General features: G+C 47.3%; 4 protein-coding genes and 1 non-coding gene across 5 annotated transcripts; 2 read left to right on the forward strand and 3 right to left on the reverse strand.

Moving 5' to 3' along the window:
• Positions 1-847: 847 nt before the first annotated feature.
• C8R40DRAFT_1180738 (uncharacterized protein) lies at positions 848-3,563 on the forward strand (the record flags this gene model as incomplete). Its single annotated transcript, XM_046232949.1, has 8 exons — positions 848-1,390; positions 1,455-1,534; positions 1,585-1,848; positions 1,902-2,262; positions 2,319-2,481; positions 2,584-2,674; positions 2,747-2,924; positions 2,983-3,563. 8 exons carry the CDS (start codon positions 848-850, stop codon positions 3,085-3,087), a joined length of 1,785 nt encoding a protein of 594 aa, XP_046092421.1. The 3' UTR covers positions 3,088-3,563.
• C8R40DRAFT_1077538 (Dor1-like family-domain-containing protein) lies at positions 3,505-5,722 on the reverse strand. The gene is made up of 2 exons (XM_046226987.1): positions 4,258-5,722; positions 3,505-4,209 (listed from the first exon to the last, which is right to left on the reverse strand). Exons 1-2 carry the CDS (start codon positions 5,697-5,699, stop codon positions 3,885-3,887), a joined length of 1,767 nt encoding a protein of 588 aa, XP_046092422.1. The 5' UTR covers positions 5,700-5,722; the 3' UTR covers positions 3,505-3,884.
• A 1-nt stretch (position 5,723) lies between these two features.
• C8R40DRAFT_1077539 (uncharacterized protein) lies at positions 5,724-11,168 on the reverse strand. The gene is made up of 6 exons (XM_046226988.1): positions 10,286-11,168; positions 9,507-10,231; positions 8,826-9,455; positions 7,834-8,763; positions 5,980-7,780; positions 5,724-5,920 (listed from the first exon to the last, which is right to left on the reverse strand). The coding sequence occupies exons 1-5, from the start codon at positions 11,129-11,131 to the stop codon at positions 5,998-6,000; spliced, it is 4,914 nt and encodes a 1,637-aa protein (XP_046092423.1). The 5' UTR covers positions 11,132-11,168; the 3' UTR covers positions 5,724-5,920; positions 5,980-5,997.
• Positions 11,169-11,231: 63 nt separating this feature from the next.
• C8R40DRAFT_1157731 (NO signaling/Golgi transport ligand-binding domain-containing protein) lies at positions 11,232-12,044 on the forward strand (the record flags this gene model as incomplete). Its single annotated transcript, XM_046229656.1, has 4 exons — positions 11,232-11,449; positions 11,504-11,700; positions 11,757-11,881; positions 11,934-12,044. The coding sequence occupies 4 exons, from the start codon at positions 11,232-11,234 to the stop codon at positions 12,042-12,044; spliced, it is 651 nt and encodes a 216-aa protein (XP_046092424.1).
• Positions 12,045-20,423: 8,379 nt separating this feature from the next.
• Positions 20,424-20,497, reverse strand: C8R40DRAFT_t18. The gene has a single exon. It is a non-coding gene; the product is annotated as a tRNA-Ile (tRNA).
• Between the last annotated feature and the right edge of the window lie 2,869 nt (positions 20,498-23,366).

Genomic DNA, 23,366 nt, shown 5'->3' on the forward strand with positions numbered 1-23,366 from the left:
TTGCCTAATGCACCTCTCCATTGTGTGTATATATATAGAATTGAGTTCTTGAGTTCGACCGTACGGGAGCAAACTCCGGCCGGCTTCGGTCCAGTTTTAACAAAGATACAACTTAGGAAAAGCGGTGACATCGATGGCGACTGTAGCTGTTCCAACGCCGCCCATGCCAATATCACCATTGTCAACAATACCTTCCTCGTCATATGGAGTATCCTCCGCAAACCCATTACCAATATCTGGCGGCAGGCCAGCCTCTCCTCGTTCACACTCTCACACACCACCTTCCTTGTCTCCGCCTCTTGAGCCCGGCCTTCAGAGATACGGTTCACCGTCTAATCGGAACAGCGTGGCATCTTCTTCTGCTACATCTTCTGCTGTGTCGTTCCGGACAGCGCCTATGCAAAGTGCATTGACTACGGATTCGAGGACTTCTTCTAGGGGTCGGGAAAGTCCTGAGTCTGTCAACACCCTCCAGCTACGCGACGAGCCCAACGAAGACCTCCGGGGCACCAAGCCAGTTAACCCAATGCATATCCTCAGCACCTCTTTGCAACACAACCCCTCGTTTCCACACCAAGAAATTCATGTGGTCAAAGTAACATCAGATACAGTACATGTAGAGTCTGGACCAATGAATGATTCACTAGCGAAACGAGTAGTTCAGAGAGTACCTGGGCTGGCATGTATCGATACTCGACCTGGCAGAGTGCAGGAGCAGGATACAAAGGGACCTCCGCCGCCATCACCACCGGCGAGCGATGAAGCCGGTGGCGAGGAAGACGCTAGGGAAGAACGGGCGAGAGTACTGTCAAATGCCACGCCCCAAACCGAGATATCAAACGCTCGTATGTCTACAGAGACGAAAGCATCTGCCCAGATAGTCAAATTGGACCCATCTCCTCCATCCCCATCACATAAACAATCCACAACTACTGTACCCCAGAGTGAATATCTTCAGCCACCCCCGATATCCTCACACAATATCCGTCCTCACCGGCGCAACACGACCGGTTCCGTTGCTCCCATCAGTGTCATCCCAGCGCGAACTACACGCGCCTCCCTCACCTCTCAGTACAATCAGTACCCTTCTCAGTCGCATTCATATTCTTACTCAAATCAGCTGTACGATGATAGCATAATCCAACCTTCTGATAATGTCGAAGACGATATTCAGGCGCATGCGGAAAAGATAAGAAGAGAAAGGCAGGAGAAGAGGGCGAAACAGGCAGAAGCAGAAGCAGCGCTTACGCGAGAAGCAGGTTTGAGAAGAGAGACGACTGTTGGTGGCGCACGCAAGGGAGAGAATTATCCTCTTGTAGGTAATCTCATTGGAGAGGACCATGTCAACTACGTATTGATGTACAACATGTTGACTGGGATTCGTATCGGAGTCAGTATCTTCTTTCTATTTCTTATGCACATCCTATGATATGCTCATTGTTGCTTGAATATAGGTGTCCCGATGTCAGGCAAAAATCAAACGGCCTTTGACAGACGAAGATTTCGCTGCGAAACATAAATTTAGTTTTGATATGTATGTGTTCGATCTACATTAGCACTTCTGAATCCTCAATCTATATGCAGCGTTGGTAACGAATTAACACCATCCGCGAAATACGACTTCAAATTCAAAGATTATGCACCCTGGGTGTTCCGTTCCTTACGAGAAGACTATTTTCACCTTGATCCCGCCGACTATTTACTCTCTCTAACTTCGAAATACATTTTGTCAGAACTCGGTAGTCCAGGGAAGAGTGGTAGTTTCTTCTACTTCTCAAGGGATTATAGATTCATCATCAAAACGATACACCACAGAGAACACAAATTCTTGCTGCGTGTTTTAAAAGAGTATGATTGCAATATTTTGTTCTTCGCATATTAGTAACGCGCTCTTTCCTCAGTTATTACAATCACGTTTCAACCAACCCGCACACCCTTGTCTCTCGGTTCTATGGTCTTCATCGGGTGAAGCTTCCTCGTGGTCGCAAGATTCATTTTGTTATCATGAACAATCTGTTCCCACCTCACAAAGATATACATGAAACGTATGACCTGAAAGGAAGTACTGTCGGGCGGCTTTGGCGAGCAAATAATCCCGAAGCTGATGAAAAGGCGCAGACAGAGACCTCAAACTCGGAGAAAGAAAGGCGAAAGGAGAAGAAGAAGTCGAGCCCTGTGTTGAAAGACTTAAATTGGATCAACGGGCACCACAAACTGGAGTTAGGTCCAGAGAAGAGAGCGTTACTGACTGAACAATTACGGGTACGTTGTGAAATCATATGCGAACGGTCCTTCCTCATATTACCCAAATTTCCTAGCGGGATAAAGAATTTCTCAAGGCTATTTCGGTAATGGATTACTCTCTCCTGGTGGGAATACACAACATGCAACGTGGAAACCGGGATAATGTGCGTCGAAAGACACTGAAGGTTTTCGAGCCAGCCATTTCCAAGGAACTTGCGCGTAGTGTCTCAGCCGTAGGTACACACGGATACGGTGGCTATGGCGGGATAGGAGGTAGCACAGGTGCTCTTGGAATGAGCAAAAGTTTATCATCGCATCACCCTCATAACGTTGGTAGAGGCGGCGGTTATACAACAACACCGGAAGCTATCGCCATGCGTCATGCAATGCGATCCTCAGATCCTAAAGCGCTTTCCCTTCCTTCCAACTCGTCACTTCTTCCGGACACACTCAATCCCCAATCGATTGGTCCCCGTTCATCAGGAGATGCCGGTGGAGCCAGGGGTGCAGATAACCGATTAAATTTTATCTTCTATCAAGACGAAGGAGGTTTAAGGGCTACGGATGAAGAGAACCGAGAAATGGCAACGATATATTATCTAGGCGTCATCGACATCTTAACACCATGGGGAACAGGGAAGAGGATAGAAAACTTCTGGAAGGGCTTGAGTGCGGATCGAGTAAGTGTTGTCGTCGTTGTCGGATGTTCAGGCTTATAAACTTGCTGTCTTGCTGTAGCACAAGATATCCCCTGTTCCACCGAGTGAGTACGCCGAACGGTTCTTCAAGTTTATGAAAGCAATCATGAAAGGAGGTGAAGGTAATGCTGAGGATTTCGTGTAATGAACACATTTGATGTACTTGCTTCGTTCGATTCCTTATATGATATGTATATTCATCTTTTCCTTCCCGCTGTGGACTTAAAAACCGCTTTGCCTTTTTTTTCCATTTATTTCCTCTAGCATGAGATTTTCTCCGCCCCATTTTCAACACCACCATATCCCTGTTTAGACTCTGCCCGGCCTCTATGTTCTCCGTGCCTCTTACCTTTTATCATTATCATTCTGTGTCATACATTTAACCAGATAATTTGCAGTCTGCCGCTTCTTGCCCCCGCACTAGTCATGACACCCGTAATTTCCTACCTTACCTTTTTCGTCTTTCCCATTCCTGTTTTCTCCACCCTACCACTCGTCACTCCTTAGGTCGCCTTCTTGTTCCCCCCCTACCATATTTATCCCCCCCCCTCTCTCTTTCTCTCTCTCTCTCTTTCTCTCTCTCTCTGCGTTCTCCCGCTCCATGGGTTCCCGCGCCTCGCTCGTTTCATTTCTCTTAGCGTTATCCCCACTTTTCACAAGGGTTTCAGCTTCACACTCCTTCGGAACATTGGATACTATTTTACTATATCATACCTAGTTTTGCTCGACGGCTCACTGCTTTAAGTACGTACCATTGGACATTGGCATGCATATGGTTGACGTCTTTATATCGTGGTCAATTCGTGCACGATTGTCATATCATATCTCTCATTCGTTGTGTTACATTATAGTATTAGTTTATGGTTCTGGCAACTCAGAATAGGGAAACAACGAAATACAATCGCATTGTCACTATATAGGTCAAGCGACTGATGAGGCATTTTACGTAGATGCTTCCTGGGCCCAACGTTGCCAACCTTCCAACAACTGAACCAGTTCCGAATTGGATCCCTCCTTCGTTCCCTTTGGCTGTAACCTTATTTCTGCCAACCCGAATACACCCACAGCGAGTGCATTTAAGAGCCATGGAGTCCAAGCTTCGAAGAATGCGCGGGCGAAAGCCAAAGCAACAACGGATTCGCGTGAGAGCCCTGTAGAATTTCCTGAATCTACCGTTGACAGTTCCTCGACCTCGAAGACGGCTTTGACGTAGTCAAATATCGTCTGGCCCTCCCTGATTAGTGAGTTTTCGAGGATGTCAGGAAGGCTATTTGCTGCATTGGTATTTGCTTCAGTAGTGCTAAAATATACATACCCTGTAGCAACACTGAAAGGTGCACAAGCACGAAGAGCATTGAGAACCTCAATGACCTCATTGGCGTGCGCTGCAAGGGGCGTAAAGGAGGTTAAAAGTGACGGTGGGGTGTGAAATGGCGGGGTAGAATTCAAGGTTGATGAAGGTGAGCTGGTAAGATCAGTCGACCCTAGATCCTCTTGTGTTAAAAGCCACATCGACGGAGCGACAAGTTTGTTTGCACGCTTCGAAGCAGATGGGTTGGAAGCGTCCTTCCCCTTAGTACTGTACATGTCGCGTGGAAATTGCGAAATGAAATGTTTTTCAGCTAGTACAATTTCTCTGCTGAAAATTTGCACTACAGCGTCACTCACGCAACGCGCAACGCTAGACCGGAAATCTGCACCAACGCGTCCAAGGGCAGCAGCGCAATATGTGAGCTGAGTTACAAGTGATGGAAGGGCCGTTATTGGAAGGGATGTGATAGGAGGTTCCTTGGAATGCTGGGAAGAATCAAGGAGGGGCATGAGATGGGTTTTAAACGCATGCGAAACGTACATCTGCAACAACGCATGCAGCTTCGGTGAGAGTGCGTTGCCTTCTTGAACATTGGCGAGGAAGATAGACTCGTACTGTGTAATCAAGTCATATACCCCTTCCCTCCACAATCCGATATATTTCCCCAAGTACTTCACTAGGTCATCCTTATCCCTGGTCGAAAGCTCCCCCTCCAAAGCAGCTATTCTAATTATATCTCTTCTCAGACTCTCGAGAGAGCCTTTCAGACATTGTTCCCTCCCACTCAGAAAAGCAAGCGCGATTTCATCTTCGCCTTTAAAAGCGCCTTCCATCTTGCGCAAAAAGTTGACAGCCTTCCACAGTACTGGAAGCTTTTTATTTGGTTCATGTAGCATCGTCAGTAGAGATATGAGCATATGGTTCATGGCCACATCTACTTCCGCAAGAATTGATGTAAGAATAAGTGGTGGCGATGAATGAACTGCAATCAGTTTTCGGGCATGAGCAGCTAACGAAAGCGCTTCGGAAAAGTACGCATTTCGAGCGCAGGTATTGATAAGAAGTGGTATATCCAGTAATTCGCGTAATTTGTCGTGTGTTTCGAGGACAGTCAACGTTTTACGCCTGGTAGCCAGCACCGAGGCGGTCTCTGTGTTCCAGCTATACACGGAAGATTCGAGTGCGGGAAGAGACTCATTGAAAAGGTCATCTAGTGACGAAGATATCTGGGAAAGAGAAGTGGTGAGATCGGAGGTGCTGGAGTAGAGGGATACAAAAGTTGGATAAGATGCATGGGTTAACGAAGTTAAACTGGAAGCCAAGTGGTGCGACTGAGTTTGAAGAACACCGGGCTCTGAAAGTAGCGTTTCGAGGTCAATGGCAGTCAGATGCTCCAGATATGTTGTGTTTGGAACGTTTAACAACTCGCTCAACGTTTCGGACATTCAGATGCAAGAGGTTCTGAACAAGCGCCCATATCACAGTAATTATAACGGATACAATTATATTTTTTCTACAGGCTCCAAAGCTACTAATATTCTATGATACATGTCCGATGAATGTCAATGTATATATCAATGCGTGCAATGTTGGGAGTGAGGTAATCTTGTAAAGGTACAATTCTGTTTTGCCATGAAATAGAGCGAAGATATGAGTGGTAGATTATCTACAAATCGTCGTACATGTTAAACGGGCTGTAAGACAAGACAAAGACACTAGGCGTACCAGGAAACATGTCCGCTTTCACGCCATCTCGCTCTCTGGAGCACCTTGGCTCCTGTTTGAAAGGACCAGCTTTTTCTTGATGCTTGGTCTCTTGAACAACATCTGAGCGCCCTTCTTATCTTCCTTGGGAAGTTCGGTCGGACTTGCAACACGCTTGCCAGTCGTCGTTGTCCACGAATGACGTGAAGGACTAGACGATGGACCGGGAGTGGAGGAGACAGCCTGCTTCATTGATGATATATCGTCAACATCCATCCTGATTGTTTTCCTCTCCCGCTCTCGTTCCTCATCCACGATCATCAATGCACCTTCAATGACAGCTGCATGGACAAATACATACTGCCGTAGACTCTGACATAAACTCATTCGTTGTTCCCGCATGTCTTGTAACACTTCCAAGACAGGTTCCCCAAGGTTACTGAGCGCTTGCGGAGATTTGTCATGATGCAGGGCCCGAGGATACGAGAAATCAGCGCTTGAAGTACTAATGCGCGCATCTTTAACGAATGGCGAGAAATCTAGATTCCCAGTGCTAACACTCTGGGAATAGACGGAAGCGTTGGCAGATTCGTTGGCAGTTCCCACAGGCACAGAGCGGAAAACAGGATTTGTAGAAAGATAATTTGCTTTCGTAGCTGAAGTAGGTGACGAGTCCGCGACTATCGATCCTTCACTCTTGTCCGATGATTGGGGGTTTGGAGGGGCAGAGGAGACTTCAGTTCTATTGGGTGGAGACAAAGACCTCGATGGAGGGGGAAGAGAAGCAGACTCGTCATGATCTATACTTCTAATCCTTGAAAATGGCGAAGGTGATTTTTCCACAGCACGACTGCGATCTCCGAGTACCGAAGGAGAGGATGTGAAGGTGAATGCTTCATGCAAGACTCGACTTTCTGGATCGTCTGTCTTATTAGTACGTTCATTATCGTCATTAGCCACTTTCTGCATACTTCGCGCAGAGGGAGCAGACCATGTCCTGAGCCTGGCTTCTTCGCCACGGACATTGAGGACAGGAAGTCGGCCCTCTCTGATAACCGGCAACGTTGATGCCTTGGGCATCGAGCTGTCTGGGAGCGATTGCAAAGACGAAAATGAGGTGCCTGTAGAAGACGTTATAGCACTCTCACCGTATGACGGTGAATTAACGACATGATGCCCTAAACGGTGGTGAGGCATGCCCTTCAATCCATTCTTAAGTTCATAAGAATCATCCGAGGACGAAGCGGAATCAATCGACGATGACGGGAAGACAAATGGTATCGATCCTGGTCGTCCCCGTGCAACAACTTCAGCAGCACTACTTTGGATAGTGACGCCTGGAGTCGTTGCAATTTGTCCTGGCCCTGACGAAGTATGTTGAGATGATCCTGACATATTCACATCCATACTCCTAGGATCTACAGAAGACGCGTGTTCAATGTTTCCTTCAATCTGTGCTTTCAGCCTAGCGTTTGAGGGGTCCCACTCGCTCAATCTGTTTTGAGAATGCATATGTCTGACTGCCTCGTCTACTCGGAAGGCGGTGCCGTGCGAGCCGGTTTGGTCGGAAACATCTTCGGCCCACATACGAGTTGTAAACGACTGATGAGGAAAAATCGTTTTCTTTTCATCCTCGTGATTGTTGGTCGTCGATGAGGTGTCGGGATCACCATCGACTTGCATTGGCGTCTGAGGGCTCGGAAAGAGGGGATCCGTCGAGGAAGAGGTAGTATTGCCAGAGTTGTCCTGTGAATTATACAAAGTAGGGAAGAGGGCAGTAGGCGTTAAGAGGTCATTGTTAGACTTTTGACCAAGGGGGATTCTATAAAATAATATGAGCGTCTTACCATGGTAGAAGTATGTACAGGGACATGCAAAATATTTCCACTGTTATGAGCAGGTATGGCGACTGTCCGAAGGTCCGTTTTATTGCCCGCCATATCCACGTCGCAATTTCCAGTCCTGTTCCAATAGCCTTGCTCGTCTTGAACGGCCGTTTCCTCGTTCTTGACGTCGACGTCCATTGTGCCGGACGTGTTCAAGGAGTTAATTAAATCATTCTGTGGTTGATGCAAACAAAGTTTCTTCTTCCGAACTTCCCTCCTGATGCCGTCAAGCACTGCGTCCACCATAATGAAACCTCCTGTTCGGCCGACACCCGCTGAGCAGTGTAATAGTACTGGAGAGTGTCTCCTTCCCATCGCCTTATTGGCGATTCCAGTATTACGGTTGAGAATTTCCACTGAGCCACTCTTCGATCTAGATAGTGAAGGCCGAATGAAGGCAGGCACTCCAGCTTCAATATTGCTGGGTAGTACCTCCTTTGTAGTATCTTCTTCTTCTTTACCCTGGTCATTAAGGTGCATGGCTTCTGTGACAGCTTGGTCCACCTCCTTAATAAGACCTAGCACTCCTCGAGGATCATCGGGGACATTCATATCTGGCCACTCCAGGTATTGGAACTGCACAATTTTACGTGGAGGAATATCGGGGTAGCCTACATGAGAGAGAAGAAAAGTTCGTTTGATGATCGCATCTGCGGGATTCTTCTTTTTCTTCTTGCCGAGTTTGGTGTCTGGTACGACGGGTGAAGAGAAGAAGAAGCCACCGACGGCGTCTCCACCGCCTGCCTTCCTCCTGACATCATCATCTTTTCCTTCATCGACATTGCCCTCGACCGACATTAATTTTAGCCGTAAAGGCCCAAAGACTTCGTCCTTCCAGTATGGTCCGCATTTGACCATCGAACCTTCGATTTCGCGGGTCAGCATGATGATGACGTGTACGTTTTGTTGGTAGACCAGGCTATAAGTGAAAGAATCAGGTCAGGAACACGGTTGTAGATTTCAAGGTGCAAAGCGACGTACGTCCAGAAATCGACAAAAGTAGCTTCCAGGGGTCCTTGCGTGGCGATATATCTTCTCGTGGTACAAAGTGGCTGGACATAGGATGCGTTGACATAATCATCATGGTCCTCCGATGTAGGCTCTTTTTCAGAATCATCGTGTTCGTGCTCACTTTCCGTGGTTTCACCGCCACTTCCTGCTGCAGGGGGAGGAGCACGCATGTGAGTGAAGCTAGGTTTGAGTGCGCTGCCGCCTATGACTGACGCGCCGTTGAATATGACTGGTGCAGTGAGGGAGGAAGAAGGAAAATTGAAGGAAGGAGATGATAATCCGCCCAGCCCCCCTGAACCGAAACTTGGTTTGACTCCGTGTCTGCTCTTCATTCGATTTGATGAGCGAGGAGATTTCGTTGCGTCGGAGACAGAGCGGGAGACGGAAGCGCCAGATGTCGGAGAACCGGATAAAGAAGTTATTGGTCCGGTGAGGGCACCGGAGTGTCGGATGGATGAGGCACTTGAGGGAGGGGATACTGTTGAGGCGGATGGTTGGGAGGAGGATGAGTCTGCAGATTGTGCAGATTTACGGGAAGGAGAATGTCGCCGTGCGTGCAGCCTGACACGAGCATGTTCGAAAGGCCATATGTGTCGATATCTACAAATCGTTCAGAGTGGGATGGGAGAATGGGGACATTTAAGACGTCACCTGTTCTTAGCACCCTTCTCAACTCCTGCCGTAATACTATATGGGAAGACAGTTTTCGAATCTCTTCCGTGATCACTATCTGACTCTGAAATGCTAGGAGGCACGATAGGCCCTGAAGATACGTTTCTCGGCTTATTGGAGTTCAAGACACCGAAAGATTCTCGCATGTGACCTGGTTGAGGAGAGGGAGAAACCGATCGCAAGGATACATGAGCAGATATATAATCAACAGTTTGAGGGACGTGTGGTCTCAACCCTGACGAATCTGCACTTTCTACGATGTCTTTTCTCTGCGCTTGGGTTTGCGAGGAGACCACACCACTTTCTGCTGAATGATGCTTCATAACACCCATCAATCGTCTCTGCTCTGCGAGTTCAATCCGATAAAACTGCATGGCGAGCGCTTCCATGCCTTCGTCTAGTAAGGCTTGATCGGGAGGGGGAGGAGTGGGATGTTGTTTAGACATTTTGATTGGTGAAGTTGGACGTTCGTAATGAATGCCAGGCGGCAGCAATTTGCCAGATGATTTAGGAGATAAGTGATTTGTAGCATTGGATTTGTTTTCGGAAGTAGATGGAGGAGATTCATCACCGTCGGAAGTGAATGAATCATCGGGCTTGACGTCAGCGCGACGAGAGATTTCGCGGAGCCATTCGAAAGGAAGGTCATCGATCCTCTTGCGAACGCGTTTCGGTAATCGTAGTGGAATACGCTCCGTTATTCCCTGGAGAAGAATATTAATGTAAAAGATGGATGAAAAAGTCAAATGATCACACACCTGTGTCAACTCCATATTCTGTCTGATCGTGTCGAAGAAGGGATTGAAAGGGACGGAAGAAGTGCCGCTAGTCTTTTCGGACATGAGAGGGGCATTTGCACGCAAACTCATAGCCGAAGGCGGCCTCTTTCGTGGGGAAGACAGATCCAAGGAGCTCCTAGTAGTTGTTCCACTGCCAAAGGCCTTGGACGGAAGATGATTGGTTTTCAGACTACCAGGCTCATTGACATCGTCTTCGGGTTCAGGCTCCGGTGGACGGAAATCAACAAGATCCCTGCGCTCACGCCAAACTCTCTGGAAACCACCCTTAAGCCAAAAAAGAGCGTTTCCGTTATAGGCTGCGTCATTTGAAAACTTGCGGAGCAGGCCAAGGATATTATTGCCTTCGGGAAGGAAAGGAGATCCGATAGAATCTACGTCGTAGACAACGATGGTGGTGAACTTGGGCCATTCTGCAAAACGAGCACGAGCGGAAGATGAAGGAAGCATTGCTCCAAGACGGTCCAGGGAGAATAACGGCCGTTTGAGAAGCGTAGAAGGAACGGAAAGGGAGAGAGCTGTGGGGATTCTGGCAGAGGAATAGGCTGCATGAGGACGAATATCGATGATCAAGGCAGAAGTGTTGTTGATAAAAGGTAAAAGATGAGTAGGCTCAACAGAGCTAAAGGAAGAAGAGGGTTTCGAGTTGGTTGTGGAAAGCGGGAGCTTCGATTTTATCGGCGAAAGGTCCTTTGCGTTCATGACTGGATTTAAAATGGAACGTTCGGAAATTGCTCTTGCAAAAGTGTCCACATCGTCCCCTAAACTTCCTGAGTCCGGTTTAGTACCGAAAAAATCCTGGTCCATCGTCGACGTTAGAGTTCAAAATTGCGCATTAGGTATTCTGACGTCATCCTTCCCGTGTTTAGGTGTTAATTTGTAGATTATGTAATCGTATATTTCTCCCATGAACTCCTCCGTTGAACACCTTTCCCCTACAACTTCTTCTGCCAGGTTTTCTCTACCTTCCAAGTCTACAGCCGGTCCTAAACCAAATATATATGAACGAAATTTGAACAAGACTCGAGTCGCAGAAGTTTCGGCTGCTTCACTCAGCTTTCTCTTTTCAGAAGTTGTGCAGTATACGCAGAAACGCGTCAGTGGGGTCAATGATTTAGAGAGAAGGTACGAATGTTTGTTTCATCTTTATTTCGGTCCATCTAATCTCTACTTGCGCAGGTTGAACACGCTAGGATATCGCGTTGGCACTCGTGTTCTCGAACTCACCGCTTATCGTGCGGAGTCTTCGTTGAAAGCGCCCAAACGAGAAATCCGTCTTCTGCCCGCCCTCATGGCGATACACACACAAATCTGGAGAGCAGTGTACGGTAGGCCGGCTGATGCGATTGAGAAAAGCGTAGAGAATGTAGACGAATGTACGCCCTTTTCTTTGTTCAATTCCGTGTATGACAGAACTCATACCGGTTTGTAGACATGATAATAGACAACGACCCACTTATCGAGCGACACATTTCCGTCCCTCGCGATCTATCTGGTCTTAGTTGCTCATCATTCTCCGCTGGGATTGTCGAAGCTGTCTTGGACGGCCTGGGTTTCGTGAGTTGATCTCTAATAATTCATAATGTACCTAATCCAAGTTTGATCATAGCCGGCACGCGTCACTGCACATCATACACCTACTTCAACTCATCCTACTCGCACTACCATTCTCATTAAATTAGAAAAGTCTGTATTAGACAGGGAAGATGTGCTTAAGTAGTGAATGGATTTCGAACATGTGACTGACTGACTCGACCCTCTATTTTGTGGTTCAAACCCAGCTGGAACCTATGGGTGTCCTTGTTGGACAAAAATAAAACATACTTGAAATGGGAAAGTGCCTTGTACTGGGGCACTGATCTTGCCTGGATTGCCTGACTTGGCTTCATTCCACAATAGCATAAACTCAAGGATATTTAGGTCCAAATGATTACAATATGCATCTTCAACAAGTACATGGCATTAGACTCTAGAGCACAAGAGGTATGTAGAAAACACAAAACATGTACAGACTGTTGGAGTAAACTACTGTATATTGTAATAACTTTATGTGATAGCTAGCAAGCTCATCTCATTTGACTCTGTAAAGCAACTGAGGGTCTTGTTAAGATCATGTACACCGTGTAACCGTGCCAAAGCCACAAGGTGTCTAAGTGCGGAAGACGAGTGGGACAGTAGTGAAGTTATTAACAACACCACCGTTACGCCATTGGTCCCCGGAGATCGAGAGTAGAGAAGGGAGGAACTGAGGAGCAGCCAAGTCGGAGCGGCGGTATTGCCGGTGATGAGGAGCGAACCAGAGAACATCTAAGTTCTAAGGTTATAGTAGAGAGTACTCCAAGGCAATGAGCCTGAAGACTTAGAGAAGAGTGAGAGTTGAGAAGGGAGATCTAAGTTGATAATTAAACTGAGGAACTACAGTAGCGTACAGGCAGTATTTATATCTACGGATCGGCGCATCGGTGCGGAGCGCCAGACTAACTACTAGGAGCTATACGAGTAGTACCTGCCGGGTATAGTAAAAGACAATAAGGAGAGACTAGAACGAAAGGGTATGTGTAGCGAGAAAGAACAATAAGAGTAAGATTACAATAAGAGTGGATCTTCGGTATACTGAGCGGCGGAATGGAGGCCGAGGCATGGACTTGACAGTATCCCCCTCTTAGGCTTGAGCCCTCGAAAGCTATTAATACTGGGAGTTGATCAGTCACCAAAAAAAAAATTTTAAAGGCCGTCAGCATCGAGGATTTGGCCTATCAGTCAGCAGGAAAAATTTTCGTAAGCTGTTGGTACCGGGAATTATCGTTAGTCATCCAAGAAAATTTTCGGTGCACCGTAAACCAAGTACAATTCGAAGAAAAATTTTCGCTGGTCCGTGCACAGTTTTGTCCCTATAACAAGGGCCAGACTTTGCCGATAAGAGCCCAACTTTCCAAACTTCTAAGTCCACCAGCATGTCGACAAGCTGAACCACCACACAAACCACCACTACCGTCGGCTCGATCCCAGTCACCGGCGGTCTTCCACCTACGCCCCCAGCCCCAACTCGCCCTTCAACGCCGGATCCTTCGGACGAGGAGCGGGCGCTCGAACTCCAGTTACAGCTCACCAGGGAGAGGAACTGAAAGAGGAAGGAGGAGAAGAAGAAGGCTGAGGAAGAGGCCAAACGGAAAGCGGAGGAGGAGAGAGTGCAACAGGAGGCTGCCGTTCGGGCCGCGACCACCAGAAGGATGGAGGAAGAGGCAGCAGAGAAGAGAAGGAGGGCAGCAGCAGCAGCGGCTCGGAACCGTCGTGGTCCCTCACCTGGGGAGGCCACCACTTCTACTCGTAGAGTGGAAGTAGAGATCCCGCGGGTGGTGAAGAAAGGAAAGGTTCCTCAGAGGAACGAGGTGAGTACTTCCTTTTCTATCACAGGATTTAATTACTTATTCCTTGTTAGTTTAGCGGCGGGGACCCGGACGATGGCGGCGATGGCGGAGAGGACGACGACGACAATGAAGAGCGGTGCCAGATGAAGAAAATTCCCTGCCTGGAACAGGTGGGCAAACGAAGCACCGTGATATGCAAGCCATGTCATGATGCGAAGGTAAAATGTTCGTACTCCGGACGTCCGATACAAGTGAAGCGGGAGGGAGGACCGAGCGGCGAGCGGATGGCTGTGATGGAAAGCCAGTTGGCTCAGCTTTTGGCTGACAACCGGTCCTTGAGGGAGGCCACTTCGAGGTCTCACCAATACCTACGACAACTCCTGCGGCGCCAGGATGAAGATCATGCCCGCCTTATTGCTATTGACACTAGGGACGCCATGAGGGAATCGGCGATACCAGGGCTGTCGAGATTGGTCTCCGAACGGCCAAGGAACTTGAAGAGGAGAAGGATCATGGAGAACAGCGAGGAAGAAGAAGAAGGAGAGAAGGAGGAAGAGAAGGATGGAGAAGGGGAAGATGAGATGGAGGAGGAAGAGAAAGGAGGGGAGGGGCCGGCGCCGAAGAAGGCGAAGACGGCGGCCTCTGAGAAAGGGAAGGAGAAGGAGGTAGTAGTAGTAGATTAGCGGACATCGGACATTGGCCTTCGGCCATCTTTTTGTACTCTTCTTGTAACCCTGCCTTCGTTGTATAATCTTGTTTTTTGGACTTTTGTATATATAAAAAGATGTTCAACGCAATTTTGAAATCGGAAAGCGAATGGGCCGCAAAGCGGCGTAAGAAATAATTAGTTTTGAAGTATAAGTAGCTTAAGTGTGATTGAAGAATAAGTAAAATAGTAACTAAGAAAACAAAATAAGCAATTTAAGAAAGAGAGGTAAACACTCAATTTGCTATCATTGTGTTTACCCTCTAAACACACGAAGTAAACTTCGGCGGAGCATGGCAGAAACGGGGAAAAGGAATAAAATGTTTTTTGTGATCAAGGTCCAGGCTTGTGAGGGTATCGGGCGTGGAATGCCGGTACAAGTTTGTCAGCATGTAGTTCATCAGCAGCAACCCAGGAAAATTCATCATCGGTACCTTCGTAACCGGCCCACCGAATGTAATAACGTAGAGGACAACGCTTATACCTTCTGTCTAGCTTGGAGTCAAGGATTTCTGCAACGTTGTACTCTTCTTCACCATCAACTTCAATTGGAGGTGGAGGAGATTGAGTACGATTCGGGAAAGGATTCGGCGTAACCGGCTCCAGCTGTGAGACGTGGAAGACCAGGTGAATTCGGCGAAAATAGTCCGGGAGCTTGAGCTCATAAGACAAAGTACCAGGTCGACTGATGACCTTGAAAGGACCAAGATATTTTTCAGAGAATTTTTCAGTAGGACGAGTGGAGCGAATATGCTTAGCAAGAACAAATACTTCGGAGCCGATCGGGAACTCCGGGTGCGAGATTCTTTTCCTGTCAGCTTGTTCCTTGTAACGAGATTGAGCTAAGAGGATTTCCTCTCGAAGGAAGATGTGGAGTTCATCGAGATTGATGACAAAGTCTCTGGCTAAATCAGACTTCATGTCGACCTCGGGCCGAACGGTGATATTGGGATGGTATCCTTTGTTAGCAAAGAACAGAGTAATACCTGTGGAAGCATTGGGAGCGTTGTTATAGGCGAACTCGGCGATCAGAAGTAAAGGCGACCAATCATCCTGTTGGTAGGAGCAATAGATCCTGATGTACTGTTCGAGAGTCTGATTGACATGCTCAGTCTGCCCATCGGCTTCCGGATGATATCCAGAGGTATAATGAAGTTCCATGGAGAGCGCTTTACCGAGGGCCCGGAAAAACGCCAAAACAAATTCGGAACCACAATCAGAAGTGACATGATTAGGAACACCATGCTTAGAGAAGACGTGAATAACAAAAAGCTCAGCTAGTTGTTCGGAAGTGATGGTGTCGTGAGTTGGAATAAATATAGCTTGCTTGGATGATCAATCCACAATGACGAGAATAGCTGTATAACCATTCGACATTGGCAGTTGCTCAATGAAGTCCATGGAGATGGAGTCCCATGGTCGGACCGGAACTGGCAGAGGTTTCAACAAGCCATAAGGCCGATGACGGTGGGGCTTATTGCGACCACAGATAGTGCAGGAGGTAATGTAGTCACGAACAAAGTCTCTGACCTTGGGCCAGGTGTATTGACGACGTACAGCTTCTAGAGTGCAGTTCTGGCCAAAATGGCCGGAGAGTGGATGATCATGGAAGTAGCGGAGGACTTGAAGGCGAAGATCACCGTGATTAGGGACATAAATACGGTCGTCAAGGCGTAGTAGCTTGTCACTACCTAAGCTCCAACATTCATTGGAAGGATCTTTAGCAAGTTCCAAACCAACAACGGAGCTCGGGTCGGCGGGAAGGGCGAGGATGATTGCCTGGTGTAGGGCTTCGATATCCATGATAATTGAGGCTCGTAAAACCGGGCCTTCCAGGAAGGTAGCTCGAAGAGACACAGTGAGTTGTTTGTTAGTAAATATAGGACGGAAGTTATGAGGGTTCACTTGGGCGTAGCCGATATCCCCCTCTTTAGGGTAGACGTCCCAGCGTCTAGTTATCGAGTCGGGTTTCTCGCCGAGTTTTCCCGGTCAGAAGCAAATAACCATATTAAATTGATGTAAAAATTCTGACCATCGGACCTGTCGGCGTGTAAGAACCTTGGTAGTAGAAAAATACTCAAGATTCTTGTGATCGGTGACGACGTCCACCGGATCACCCAAACCTTCCAGATAATGACGCCAAGCCTTAAAGGCCTCGAAGATGGCCAGTAGCTCTTTGTCGTGGGTATCGTAGTTGAGTTCAGCCGCATGAAGCATTCTGGAAAGGAAGGCTAGAGGATGAATTTCACCGTCAGCATATTGGATGGAAAGAATAGCCGCAATGGCGTAATCGGAAGCGTCGGTCTCCACGATAAGTGGGCGATTCGGCTCCCAATGGGCCAGTATCGGCGCAGAAGTAAAAGCGATTTTGAGATTTTTGAAGGCCTCTTGACAGCTGCTGTCCCAGATCCAGGGAGCGCCTTTTTGGGTAAGCCGAGTCATCGGCACAACGATATCACTATAATTATAGATAAAACGATGATAGAAATTTGCAAAACCCAAGAAGGACTGAATGTCCTTAACCTTCCTCGGAACCGGCCACTCTAGAACTGTGTCAAGCCCATGCCTCGGGCCTCCATTCCGCCGCTCGGCATTCCGAAGATCCACCTTTATTGTAATCTCTTCCTTATTGTTCTTTCTCGCTACACATACCCTTTCACTCTAGTCCCTCTTTATTGTCTTTTACTTTTTACCCTGCAGGACTACACGTATAACTCCTAGTAGTTAGTCTGGCGCTCCGCCCCGCTGCGCCGCTCCATAGATATAAATACTGCTTGTACGCTACTGTAGTTCCTCAGTTTAATTATCAACTTAGATCTCCCTTCTCAACTTGACTCTTCTCTAAGTCTTCAGGCTCAACGCCTTGAAGTACGTTCTCCTCGACCTTAGGACTTTAACGTCCTCTGGTTCGCTCCTCGTCATCGGCGATACCGCCGCTCCGACCTGGCTGCTACTTAGCTCCTCTCTCTCTACTCTCGCTCTCCGGGGACTAACGGCGTAACGGCGGTGTTGTTAATAACTTCACTACTGTCCCACTCGTCTTCCGCACTTAGACACCCTGTGGCTCTGGCACGGTTACACGGTGTACATGATCTTAACAAACTGTCTGAACTTTCTCCTTGGACATAGTCAATCCGTCGGGAGAAAGAATATAACCCAAATACTCAACAGTATCCATATTGAATTCGCACTTCTCGGGGTTGGCGTAAAGCCGATGTTTCTGTAACTGCCAAAGAACCTCCTTGATGTGTTCTCGGTGTTCTTCTGGCGTATCACAGTAGATCAAAATATCGTCAAGATAGACGATGACACAAACATCGAGCATGTCAGAGAAGATGTCATTAACAAACCGCTGGAAAGCCGCAGGGGCGTTCGTAAGGCCAAACGGCATAACCTTCCATTCGTAGGAGCCGTAACAGGTCCGAAAGGTGGTCTTCCATTCATCACCTTCAGCGATTCTGACCAGATGATAAGCGTGAGCGAGATCCAATTTGGTGTATATTTTAGCTCTTTTTGGAGCGTTGAGGAGATCTGATATGAGTGGGAGTGGGTAACGATCCTTTTTGGTAATACAATTGAGTCCACGGAAATCAACGCAAAGGCGAAGTTTGCCGTCTTTCTTCGGGACGAAAAGGACCGGAGCGCCGTGAGGAGAGGATGATGGGGTGATGGCACCAGTTGCCAGCTGTTTGTCAATAAAGTCTTTAAGGGCGACTAACTCCTTTTCAGACAAAGGATAAATACGGCCGAGGGGCGGCGAAGCGCCCTCTTCCAAGTCAATCTTCAAGTCGTAAGGTCTGTGTTCAGGGAGTGAATCTGCAGCAATCTTGTCAAAGACATCTGCAAACTCGGCATACTCTTCTGGAATAGAAGGATGGAGTGGAGGGACAGTAGGAGTGGTGGAGGAGTGGCCGGCGGCGCGGGCCGCGACCTCTGAGTGGATAGCACGAAGAAGTATGGGTTCCATACCAGCGTCCTTGCAAGCCCTATTAAAAACTGCAGCACTGACGAGTGTGTCATAAAGTACGAGCCCCTATCATTTTCCTTTTCTCACCGTCTCGACGCCTTTACTTGTACAATACATCATCCCATCACTGTCAAACCCCCATCAATTACTGATCCACCTGACCCATCTTCTCCTTCTACTGGCTTCCGCCACCTTCCTTGTTCCTAAGCTGTACAGTATTACATCGTTGTTTCTCGCAGACTGGATTATGTATATATAGCCAACCCTCCACAGCCTGGTCCCTTATCTTGACCTCTCTGTCATTATCTGGGACCAGCCTGCCACCGTTCTGCTTAGTCGCTCCGCCTTGTTGCCTTGTTCAGTTGCTCCGCCTTGCCGTTCTGCTTAGTCGCTCCGCTTTCCCACTCCGTTAGTCACTCCGCCTCCGCCGCTTCATGACAGAGTGCAATGTCGACCTCGGGAGTTTCCAGTTGAGCAGCAAATTGAGAGACCGTAGGGTAAGAATAGATGGGTTCAAAAGGGAATTTAGACGAAAGGGGCTTGGCCCGTAACGTCCGAGAGCGGGAGCGAGGGCGAAGTGAGTCCCCAGGAGGGGTCTCCAGAATTGTCGGTGAAACTGACGGCGAAGGTTCCGGTAGCGGAACAGTGACCTTTGCGTCAACGGTGTTGATAGCAGAAGGCACAGACGTCTGTGGAGAATCAAAGTGTGAAGTGTTACGGAACGTAATGTTTCGAGATGCCCAGTTAATCAACGGATTGTAGCGGGATAAGAAACTGTAACCTAGTACTGCTTTACAAGATAAATCTAAATGAGTAACATAAAAGGGTAATAGAAGCAGCTCGCCAGAAGGGAACTGAACGGCGATATTCGCCATATCGGTAATGGGTTTAGAAGATAGTGAACCATCAAAAAGACGAAGATTAACAGGAGAGATTTTGGTCGTAGGAATGGAATTTTGTGAAACATAACGAGTATCAATGAAAGAGTCAGTAGAACCAGAATCAACAAGAGTAGGAAATTTAAGAAGAGCAGAGATAGGTTCGGCCGGCGCGGCCAAATCGGATAACAGAAATTCAGTAGTCAATGATATTACAAGAGATTGTTCAATGGAAGAAAGAGCGGACGCGTTGAGATATAACTCCCCAGGTGAGGTACGAACCTGATCAACGCAGCTCCCGTTTCGTACTGGGGAACAAGAGCTGCGGACTAGTTTTCCGATTCCTCTTCAACAACCTCAATGGTTGCTTCGGGGGTTTCCTCAACCTTGGCAGCACGGCCCTTCGATTCTCGGGCCTTTTGCTTGTTGCAGTCAGCAATCTGATGCTTACCACCGCAGAAGAGACAAAGATTGTTCTTCATCCTTCTTTCCCGTTCGGAGGGAAGTACCTTACCATCTGCTCCCAGATGGTTGAACGCGGGGCGCTGACCGCCGGATTGGCTGGAATTCGAAGAGTTCTGGGGCTTACCATTGTTGTTAGGTTTACCACCAGAGAAGGGTTTGGGTTTCGGCGTGAACGGCGCCAAAGAGCCCGAAGGCTGAGAATTGTTTTGCTGGTTAGTAGAACCAGTCTTGAAGTCCGAGGAACCCTTCTTCGGGTTCCGAGCAATAAAAGGCTTACCAGCCTCACGCTTCTTAGTTTCTTCGCGCTTCCAGTAACGGTTGTCGATACGAAGAACTTCCAGACGATAGGCAGCGAGCGTCGCCGGCTCGGGCAACTGCGCCATTTCGTCCTTGATGCGTTCAGCCAAGCCTCGTCCATAAGCCCATTTCAGGGCGGCAGAATCCCAGTTGGTGCTAGCAGCCAGGGTGTTGAACCGGATGTTGTACTTCCGGATGTTCTCGGTTTCCTTCATTTTAAGGTTACCAAGGGAGTCCTCGGCCTTGCCTTGGGCGTCGTAAATGCCGAAATTGTCCTGTAGCTCCTTTACAAGGGCCGTGAAGGACAACGTCCAGGCCGGCAGCGAGTCGAGGTCCGGGTCGAGGATATCAGGGACAAACCATTCTTTGGCTGACCCACTGAGATAAGAAAGTGTTAAAGTCATGACTGAAAACAAAGTGACCAGACTGGGGATTGAACCCAGGACCTTCTGGTTATATTCCAGATGCTCTAACCAACTGAGCTATCCGACCATGGTTCAACTAATGAGGCTTATGCATATGGTGACACTGACAGTCCAATCAACACTTTTAGGTCTTACACTGTCTTCTGCCTTGGATGATATGGATATGTATAATCAGCATTTGCCCCTCATCAGGGTGTCAGGATTGGAATTAGTCATCAATCCTAACAGAAAGGGTGTAGTTCACCTTCCGCTGGTCGGTGAAATACTTTGGACGGTCATTGAAGACCAGGGCGAGATTGACGAAGAACGTCTTGAGTTTTTGGGGGTCCGAACCGTTGAATACCTCGGGCTCCTTGACCTTGCTCTTGGATTCAGAGCTGTCAGGGGGACGGCCGAGGGCGGCAATGACTATTCACGTATAACATACCAAGGGTATTCTTATTGGACTGGCAGGAGTTTGGAAAAACTTACTCAAGTGACCATGAGCCTATGCTAGTTTTCACTCAGGGGAGGTGTGTTTAGCCAAAACTTGAGCCCAAGGGCCCCTAAATTGCGGATCATGAAGCGCCCTACTACAAGGTACATGGTGAGGTAAGGTGTAAGTAGCATACTACAAGTACATATCAAAGTAAGAATGAAATGAAATGAAATTACAAGTACAATAGAGGGATGGGAGGGAGGGTGACAAGAAAAAAGCGCAGATCAAGCTAGATCTGCTCAGATAACAGTCAGTACCTAGTAGAATGAAAGATCAGAGCTGATCTGCGCACTGAGAGCCCTGATATCCGAAGATCTGACAATCTGGAGGTGATATGAAGCAGTAGATGTGGTCAGATCTGTATGGATGTGTTGTGAGCTCTGTACAGTGGAGAGATCAGTGATAGTGGCGGAGCCATACCAGAAAATCCGTAATCTGAGACTCTAGAGCGAAGCCTGTGGTCTGTACAGATGTAGGAGAGGCTGGTGGGGTGATGTTAGAGCTATCAGAGCTGTGGGGAGTGTGCAGATGTCCTACCCAAATCCGAAGATGGTGGGGGAAAGGAAGGAAGAAGGACAGAGTCAGATGACACTCCTGATCAAGCTAATCACAGGCCTCTGCTCGGAACTCCGGCACCTGTGATTGCCAGAAGTGCCCCATGACCTGCCTTGATCATCTGACAACAAGTTACCAAAACTTCGGAATTGCAAAGTCGAAGTTGGTGTGTAAAAGTACACACTGCCGGAGCAGTAGTAGAGATGATGACAAACGGATTGCATAGCGTTGTTCCTGACGTGTTCCTGCTGTAGTCCACCGACGCACGCGTGCTTATAGCGCGAGGACGACGAGCTATAAATAAAACAAACTCGAAGCTCCAGAATAAAAAGTTGAGCATTCTCAAGAAAAAGTGTTCATAGTGTGAGATCTGATCAAGATATGAACAAGGTGATTGTTGGAGGTGATTGGGGGAGTGGTAATCGAGATATTAGCAGGTGGTAGTGATGGTAGGACAAGTGGAACAACAGCAATTAGATGTATTCATGTGCACTATTGAAGTGATGAACACAGATCTAATTGCTGTGGTGTATCTGTTGTTTGCAGAGGCCTCCAGAAACGCTCCCTACCCTTGGAATCCGCCTTCATGTCGACCAAGGATTGACTCAAAATGACTTTCTAGAACTCAGGAATTGTCAAATACTCCTTCTAGAACGAGATCATACATTAATCTAAAAGACTGTGATTTAGTCTAATAGGGCAATCAGGTTGCATGGTTGAGGAAAATGACTAGAAGAACGATCGAAGTACTGCGAGGCTCCGAAGACATATCAAATGAATGTCAAAGAGTCCTGACATAGAAAATATGGAAGAATACAATTAAATGAATACTATGCATAACTCCCTTAATAGAGTATAGGCACAATGTGTGTCTATGGAAAGAGAGAAGCAATTAGTTTAATCCAGATGAATCAGATAGAGTTGATTTGCCTCTGGACGAGGTGACAAACAATCAAAGGAAGTGTTGAACAGCAATGACAGCTGAACACCATTCGAGTCATTTTCCAAAGCAATTAAATTAAATGAATATTGAAGTACCTATGTTTGGAGGTATACTAGAATCTTGGAACCATTTTGGACCAAATAAGGACGTGTAAATTCAAATTAAATGATATCTGACCAATTGTAGAAGTTTCCTTGCGGTTCCGAACATCTATTTTATTAAATTAATTGTACTATGTGGCTCTATATCCTGTATGTATAAATAGCAATCCGATGTATCTAGTGTTGAAGGAGACTGCACTTGTTGAAGTTGAAACACACTGGAGCGCCCTTCAGCTAACCCAAACAGTATGCCACCCAGCTCAGTGCAGAGAATGTCAATGCCTTAATACAAGCTCAGTAGGTTGTGCTACAGAGTCTTGTAGTTGCTCAGTACTCCAATAAACACAGTAACAATGACCAGAGTCAATATAGTATGAGTATTGATTTGTATCTTTCAACTGTAGTAGGAATACAGGTTTGTTTGGTCTTGTATGTACTAGAAACGCATGAGGCGTGATAATAGGTGTCCACAATTGTGCGCACCTATGAAAACTAACTAACTACAGTAACACTAAAGAAATAGCTAAGTTATGTGTTGTAAAACTAAGTAATGATGTCTGTAAGTACTTTGTACACTAAGTAAGTCACTACAGTGATAACTAGGAGTGATGAAGCGCTGTGTAATGTATGTAGAAAGTGTTCTATCACTACAGTATGCTCAACACAACCCCCTGATGGAACACTTTTGCAATCTAGCACAAGTCCATCACTTTCACAACTTTTTCTTCTTCTCTTATCACAACCCCCCAACACTGTATATCCTTATTCATCGTCGGAGGTGGAAGGTTTGACAAGTCCGATCATAGTTCGGAACTTCTCTACCTTTTGTTTTACAAGGGCCTTTGTGAGCAGGTCTGCT

The sequence above is a fragment of the Lentinula edodes genome (assembly GCF_021015755.1).
Source record: "Lentinula edodes strain Le(Bin) 0899 ss11 chromosome Unknown C8R40scaffold_1, whole genome shotgun sequence".
Classification (NCBI taxonomy): domain Eukaryota; kingdom Fungi; phylum Basidiomycota; class Agaricomycetes; order Agaricales; family Omphalotaceae; genus Lentinula; species Lentinula edodes.